The sequence below is a fragment of the Gossypium raimondii genome, chromosome 7 (genome assembly GCF_025698545.1).
Source record: "Gossypium raimondii isolate GPD5lz chromosome 7, ASM2569854v1, whole genome shotgun sequence".
NCBI lineage: Eukaryota > Viridiplantae > Streptophyta > Magnoliopsida > Malvales > Malvaceae > Gossypium > Gossypium raimondii.
In genome coordinates this window covers 19,377,217-19,385,232 of record NC_068571.1, presented here as the reverse complement: position 1 = coordinate 19,385,232, position 8,016 = coordinate 19,377,217, and the positions used below count along the sequence as shown (strand labels likewise).

Here is an 8,016-nt window from a genome sequence, read left to right as displayed (position 1 = left end):
GATCTGGTGCTCCCTCCCAAATTTAAAATGCCGAAGTTTGAGAAGTACAACAGGACCAGTTGCCCCGAAGCCCATATCACTATGTTTTGTAGGAGGATGACGGGATACATCAACAATGACCCATTGCTGATTCATTGCTTCCAGGACAGTTTGATCGGGTCAGCGGCTAGATGGTACAACCAATTAAGTCGGGCCAACATTCATTCATGGAAGGATTTGGCGCAAGCCTTTATGAAGCAGTATAGACACGTGATGGATATAGCACCCGATCGAATTGTATTGCAAAACATGGAAAAGAAGCCTAATGAGAGTTTCCGGCAATATGCTCAGAGATGGAGGGAAGTGGCTGCGCAAGTTCAACCACCACTTTTAGAGAAAGAGATAACTATGCTTTTTATCAATACTCTAAAGGCTCCATTTCTCAGTCACATGTTGGGCAGTGCCACTAAAAGCTTTTCAGACATAGTGATGTCTGGAGAAATGATAGAGAATGCCATAAGATGCGGCAAGATAGAAGCGGGAGAAAGTACTAAAAGGTCAGCACCAAGAAAAAAAGAGCATGAGATAAACAATGCAAGTATGTTTAACAGGGACCATTCTAAATCAATCACGGTAGGGCAGGCCAGAGCAGTAACCGCTAATCAGCAAGGTTCTCCGAAACAGGAATCTAATCAAGGGTCAAACGTAGAGAGACCTTAATTCACACCCATCCCAGTGACGTATAGGGAATTGTAGCAGAACTTATTCGATGCACATGTGGTATCTCCATTTTACCTGAAACCAATGCAACCTCCATACCCTAAGTGGTATGACGCAAATGCCCAATGCGAGTATCACGCGGGGACTAAGGGGCAATCGATTGAGAACTGCACTGCATTCAAGAAGTTAGTTGAAAAACTTATCAATTTGGGGATCGTAAAGATTGGTGACTCATCAGGATCGAATGTAGCAGAGAATCCGTTGCCCAACCATGATAATAAAGGGGTGAATGTGATAATTGAGTATGGAGGAAGGAAAGTTAAAGCCAACATAGCAGAGATAAAGACCCCCTTGAATGGGTTTGGAAACAAATGATGAAAAGAGGTCTCATCAAGCAAGGTTCAATAGAAAGGCCTGAAGGAGCAAGGAAGTTTTGTGAGTTCCATGCAGAAGAAAGCCATGACATCCAAGAATGCACCGAGTTCAGAACCATGGTGCAAAACTTAATGGATAACAAAGAGTTGGAGTTTTATGAAGAGATTAAGGGACTAGAAGAAGGAGAGGTTTATGCTGTAGAAGAAGGATCTACGGGGAAAGCCCAAAAGGCTAATCACGCGGTGGTGATTATTTCAAAACCAATGAGCAGAGAATCTGAAATACAAATAGCACCAAAGGTCATAATCCAAAAACCTGTATCCTTTCCCTACAAGGATAGCAAAAAGGTTCCTTGGAATTACGACTGCAATATAACAATCCCAGGAGAAGAGAGCTTGGTAAATGCTTCAGGAGAGGATGAAGGATTCTATACATGAAGTGGAAAACACTATGATCTGGCAAACGCAAGAGTGGAATCTGGAAAAGGAAAAGCCTTAGCGGTTGAATTGGGAAAAGCAAAAACTCACAAAATTGAGCCGCGTGTCAATCAGCCGGTAACTGTAAATGAGGCTAAAGAATTTCTAAAATTCTTAAAACATAGCGAGTACAGTGTGGTAGAACAATTACATAAGCAACCGGCTCGTATCTCGGTGCTTGAATTGCTTCTAAGTTCAGAGGTACATCGTAATGCGTTGATTAAGGTGTTAAATGAAACTTATGTCGCTAGCGATATCTCAGTGAATAAGTTGGACCGTTTGGTTAACAATATCAGTGCTGACAATTTCATTTTCTTTAATGAGGATGAAATACTGCCGGGGGGAAGAGGAGCCACCAAAGCATTACATATCACTGCCCGCTGCGGGGAGTATACATTAGCGGGAGTGCTAATTGATAATGGATCAGCCTTGAATTTTTTACCCCTATATACCTTAAATAGGTTACCGGTGGATAGTGCCCACATGAAATCATGCCAGAATATAGTGAGAGCATTTGATGGTACCAAAAGGAAGGTGATGGGAAGAATAGAAATACCCCTCTTGATTGGCCTGAATACATACGAAGTGGATTTCTTAGTGATGGATATCAAGCCTTCATATAATTGCTTGCTGGGGAGACCATGGATTCATTCAGCAGGGGCGGTGCCTTCATCATTGCACCAGAAGTTGAAATTAATGACAGAAGGCCGGTTAGTTACGATCGACGCTGAGAAAGTCATCATTGCATCGGTAACCAGTGACGGACTATATTTGGGAACAGATGATGAGGCAATCAAATGTTCCTTTCGATTCTTAGAGTTCGTAAATGCGACCTCTATTATTGAGGGAAAGAGGATCCCAATGCCCAGTGTGTTTAGAGCCACGAAGATGGGATTACAAATGACAGTTGGGAAAGGAGCTGTGCCTGGAAGAGGACTGGGAAGATGCCTTCAAAGAAGAATAGAGGTACCAGTGGTGAAGGACAAACATGACCGCTTTGGTTTAGGATTTAAACCAAATGCTAAGCAAAGAAGGAAAGAGTTAGAGAAAAGACAAGAGAGGAGGAAGGCGCGTTTGAACGAAGAAGAAGTTGATTGGGAACCTATGGCTTTCCCCCACATATCTAGGACCTTTGTATCGGGAGGAACCATGTATTCTGGACTGAGGACACAAAGAAGGAAGACCATAGAAGAAATGTTAGGAAACCTGAACATCAATGTCATATTTGAAGAAGAATCTGAAGAAGGAAGTACATCAAGCATCTATCTCTTTGAACCTGGGAGTGTTTTAAACAATTGGACTGCAGAAGAAATGCCTGAAGTTTTTAGAGCTTTTCCAGAGTAATATTCAAAACATACTAATTGTTCTAAGCCTAGAGAAAATGAAAACCTTTTATGAACTGAAATGGGCTTATATTTGAACATTGTGACTTCAATGAAATATATCTTCGCATTTTCTTTTTGAGTATATATTCTTTTAAAATTCTTTTCATTCTTTCGTATGAATAGTCATCTTGGATGCTTATATTCCAAATCATTCTTTCATTCATGGCCATACTAAATAAGAATCCTTAAACTCATACATTCCCTGTACATTCTTTGGTACTTATAACAGGTTCCAAGATATCGATGACATGAGTGACTCTACTATGAACTTAGAGAACCCTTTTGAACGAGATATGTGTTTAGAGGAATCTCAAGATTTTGAAGATAACATAGATTGCAACCTATCTCCAGACTCGTTGAGGATGGTAGAGCAGGAAGGGAAACAAATCCTACCTCACGAAGAGATGATAGAGACGGTGATCCTGGAAGAGGGAAAGGTGGTAAAGATTGGCATGTGCATAGCTGAAGAAGTAAAACAAAACCTCATTGAATTGCTTCGAGAGTTCAAAGATGTCTTCGCATGGTCGTATCAGGACATGCCTGGCTTAAATACGGATATTGTAGTTCACCATCTTTCTATAAAGGAAGATTGCAAGCCGGTTCAGCAAAAACTCCGAAGAATGAGGCCTGATGTTGTATTGAAAATAAAAGAGGAGGTGCAAAAGCAATTCGATGCTGGATTCCTGCAAGTGGTCAAATATTCTGAGTGGGTAGCCAATATTGTACCTGTCCCTAAGAAATATGGGAAGGTACGAATGTGTGTAGATTATAGAGATTTAAATAAGGCTAGCCCAAAAGATAACTTTCCCTTGCCGCATATCGACGCCTTGGTAGACAACACGGCAGGGCATTCACTGTTTTCTTTCATGGATGGTTTCTCTGGGTATAACCAAATTAAGATCCACCCCGAAGATATGAAGAAAACTACATTCATAACCTTATGGGGGACTTTTTGTTATAAAGTGATGCCATTTGGGTTAAAAAATGCAGGGGCAACGTATCAGAGGGCCATGGTAACACTGTTCCATGATATGATGCATAAGGAGTTAGAAGTCTATGTTGATGACATGATTGAAAAATCTAAAACAGAAAAGGAACATGTGCAGGTCCTTAAGAAATTATTTATGAGGTTGAGAAAATTTCAGCTAAAACTAAATCCAGCAAAATGCACATTTAGGGTCAGATCAGGAAAATTGCTTGGGTTCGTGGTCAGTGAGAGAGGAATTGAGATTGATCCTGACAAAGTAAGAGTAATACAAGAATTACCCCACCGCGTACTCAAAATGAGGTTCGAGGTTTTCTAGGAAGGCTAAACTATATCGCTCGGTTCATCTCACAGCTAACCGAGAAATGAGACCCCATATTTCACCTCCTCAAAAAACATAATCCAGGTGTATGGGATGAGGAATGTAAAAAAACTTTTGAAAAAGTCAAACATTACTTATCCAACGCCCCAGTGCTGATACCACCCTGCCCAAACAAACCGCTCATACTGTATTTGGCAGTATTTGAAAATTCCATGGGATGCGTGCTTGGTCAACATGATGAATCAGGACGAAAGGAAAGAGCAATCTACTATCTCAGTAAGAAGTTCGCCGAATGCGAAACAAGATATTCGCCAATTGAGAAATTATGTTGTACCTTAATCTGGACAACTCGGAGACTGAGACAGTACATGTTGCACTATACGACCTGGTTAATCTCTAAATTGGACCCTCTAAAATACTTGATGGAGTCAACCACTCTGAATGGAAGAATGACCCGATGGCAAATTCTTCTATCTGAATTTGGCATAGTTTATGTGAACCAGAAGGCGGTCAAAGGGAGCGCAATAGTGGAATTCCTAGGAAGTAGAGCTCTGGAAGATTATGAGCCATTGAACTTCTATTTCCCAAATGAGGATTTGATGTATGTTGCAACTGAAGAAAGAGATTTCCAAGAAGGTGGTCCTTGGAAGCTGAGTTTTGACGGAGCTTCAAATGCTATAGGCAACGGAATTGGGGCAGTACTCGTGTCTCCTAGTGAAGATTATTATCCTTTCACTAGCAAATTGGATTTTGATTGCACAAATAACATGGCTGAGTATGAAGCTTGCGTTATGGGTATCCGGGCAGCCATAGAACGGAAAATTAAAGTGCTAGAGGTATACGGGGACTCTGGATTAGTAATTTACCAGCTCAAAGGGGAATGGGAAACAAGAGACCCGAAGTTAGTTCGCTATCGAAAATTGGTTCTAGAATTGATTGAGGAATTTGATAGTGTCACCTTTAGCTATCTCCCACGAGATGAGAACCAGATGGCAGATGCTTTGGCCACCCTAGCTTCTATGTTAAAAGTGAACAAACTAGAGGATATGAAGCCTATCCAGATCAGCATCTATGAGGCTCCAGCCCATTGTTGTAACATTGACAATGAAGAGGAAAAGGATGATCACCCATGGTATCACGACATATTGCGATATGTGAAAAGTCGTGAGTACCCTGACCATGCGACGGAAAATGATAAGAAGACATTAAGGACGTTAGCCCTTAACTATGTCCTAGATGGGGAACTTTTGTATAAAAAGGGAAAAGATCAAGTATTGTTGAGGTGTGTGGATACTGTCGAGGCAAAGAAAATTTTGGAAGAAGTGCATGAAGGTATCTGCGGAACGCATGCCAACGGCTTCACGATGGCCAGACAAATTATGAGATTTGGGTACTATTGGTCCACTATGGAAGGGGATTGCATTAATTATGCCAAAAGGTGCCATAAATGTCAAATTTATAGTGACAAAATGCACGCACCACCTTCACCCCTTCATGTTATGGTTTCTCCATGGCCTTTCTCCATGTGGGGAATGGACGTTATCGGGCCAATATCTCCAAAAGCTTCTAATGGGCATCGTTTTATCTTTGTAGTTATTGACTACTTCACTAAATGGGTGGAGGCTGCTTCATATGCAAATGTCACGAAGTCAGCAGTTAGCAAGTTTCTGAAAAAAGAGATCATATGTCGATACGGGACGCCTGAAAGGATCATATCCGATAATGCGCTGAACTTAAACAATAACTTAATAGCGGAAGTTTGCAGTCAGTTCAAGATCAGACACCACAATTTGTCACCGTATCATCCAAAAATGAATGGTGCCGTGGAGGCAGCTAACAAAAACATCAAGAAAATTGTAGGGAAAATGACTGAAACCTACAAAGACTGGCACAAGAAATTACCTTTCGCTCTCCGAGCATATCGTACTTCTGTTAGGACCTCTACTGGGGCAACACTGTTTTCTCTAGTCTATGGGATGGAATCAGTTTTACCCATAGAAGTTGAAATCCCTTCTCTCTAAGTATTAGCTGAACTAAAGTTGGATGAGGCTGAATGGATTCAATCTCGATATGACCAGCTAAACTTGGTAGAAGAAAAGAGGTTAAAAGCTATTCGTCATGGTCAGATGTATCAGAAACGAATAATGCGAGCCTATAACAAAAGAATTCATCCCAGAGAATTTTACGAGGGGGACCTAGTTTTGAAAAAGATTCTTCCTCTACAAAAGGATTTTAGAGGAAAATGGATGCCAAATTGGGAAGGTCCTTATGTGGTAAAAAAGGCCTTTTCGGGAGGAGCTTTAATCCTGAGCGAGATGGATGGTAAAAACTTGCCAAATCCTGTGAACTCAGATTCAGTCAAGAAATACTTCACTTGAAGGAGGAGGAAAAAAGTGAAAACCCGTAAAGGGCATTCAAAAAAAAGAGAGGGAGAGGCTAAGGTGAAAACCCGTAAAGGGCGCCTTGAGACTAAAGGGGATTTGAGTTGAAAACCTGAAAAGGCGGCTCAAATTTTGAGTAGACATGAGGTGATCGGAGCAGCTCAAATTTTGATCAAGATTTGGGGCATGTGGTGGTCTCAATATACCTAAATCAACAAGGAAAGGGTAGATGACATCTTGGGGTATCAACAAAACCCTATAGATTCCCTAAACACATATCAAATTCAGAATGGTTTTCAGAAAGCTTATGCAGGGAAGCTCGTGCTACGATGTCTTGAGCACCTGTCGTCATTTTATTCATTTTGAATCTTGACAAAATTTGTTGTCTTAATTAATGTATTCATCTCAAGCTTTACTCCTAATAAAATTCCATCTTGACCATTGTCTTTTCTCATCTCATCTTAGCAAAATTTGCTATCTTGATTAATTTATTCATTTCAAGATTTGTCCTCAATAACATTTTTGTTTGTCCATTATGATAATCTTTTTTTAAAAACATTTGAAATAATGATTAATAAATTGAATGTTCAAGCAAAAGGAGTTTTGCATATTACTCTAGAAATTTCTAAATAATGAAGGAACCTGAAACATGATGGTTGTTTAGAACACACCAATTTTAAGTATCTAAAAGGAAAAAGCCTAAATCAGGGCTATCCTTTCAAACTTTGTTGTCCAAACAAGGATTGAACAAAATGAGAAGATGCCATGTTGGTGACAAGGTTTCAATGATTACCGAATGATAAGAAGAGGTTCTTCGGAAAAGGAAATTTCGTAATTATGCATAAACTTTTAGTGCGACGCCCTAGAAATGGTGTAAGTAGCCAAGGAAATTCAGATCCTGTACTCCTAATTTACAGTAGGAGGAGGATGGTTTTCAATTTTATGTCCCAAATTACGATGGACTTAACCTTGAAAATCACAATGAGTTGAACTTTGAAGAATACAATGGGGGCAATCCGACCAAGTAAGAGATGAACATTACCAACCGGACAAGATATCATTCGGACGCGTTGGCAATAAGGACTTATTGAGCAAGGGACAATAACAACTCAAACATTGAAAGATCATTTTGCATTCATACATACGCATTTAGCCAGGGTATTTAGATTCATTTTTATCATAATCACTAGGCATAAATAGGTCCATCAAATGGATTATACAGGTCATGTTCCCCAGAGAACAGTTCAATGAAGATAGCAGATATTGCCTTCCTGTACTGACAACGAAGCAGAACGAAGAAACCATGGTTTGCAACTCAAAAGATTGAAGCCACGACGGTGAATCTTATTCCCAGGCGATGCAGCGGAACAGATTGAAGCTACAACAGCGAATC

At 40.3% G+C, this 8,016-nt stretch overlaps 1 protein-coding gene across 1 annotated transcript; it reads left to right on the top strand.

Annotated features, from left to right (window-relative positions):
- The first annotated feature begins 4,454 nt into the window (after positions 1–4,454).
- On the top strand, positions 4,455–6,263 carry LOC105763354 (uncharacterized). The gene is made up of 3 exons (XM_052633867.1): positions 4,455–4,956; positions 5,050–5,574; positions 5,896–6,263. Exons 1-3 carry the CDS (start codon positions 4,455–4,457, stop codon positions 6,261–6,263), a joined length of 1,395 nt encoding a protein of 464 aa, XP_052489827.1.
- Positions 6,264–8,016: the final 1,753 nt, after the last annotated feature.

Bases quoted from the DNA above. Each gene is read 5' to 3' on its own strand.
- LOC105763354 (XM_052633867.1), top strand. From the start codon at position 4,455: ATGGGATGCGTGCTTGGTCAACATGATGAATCAGGACGAAAGGAAAGA. The intron at 4,957-5,049 runs GTGAAGATTATT...GTATCCGGGCAG, and splicing joins GGCAGTACTCGTGTCTCCTA to CCATAGAACGGAAAATTAAA. The intron at 5,575-5,895 runs GTATCTGCGGAA...TCACGAAGTCAG, and splicing joins TTTGGAAGAAGTGCATGAAG to CAGTTAGCAAGTTTCTGAAA.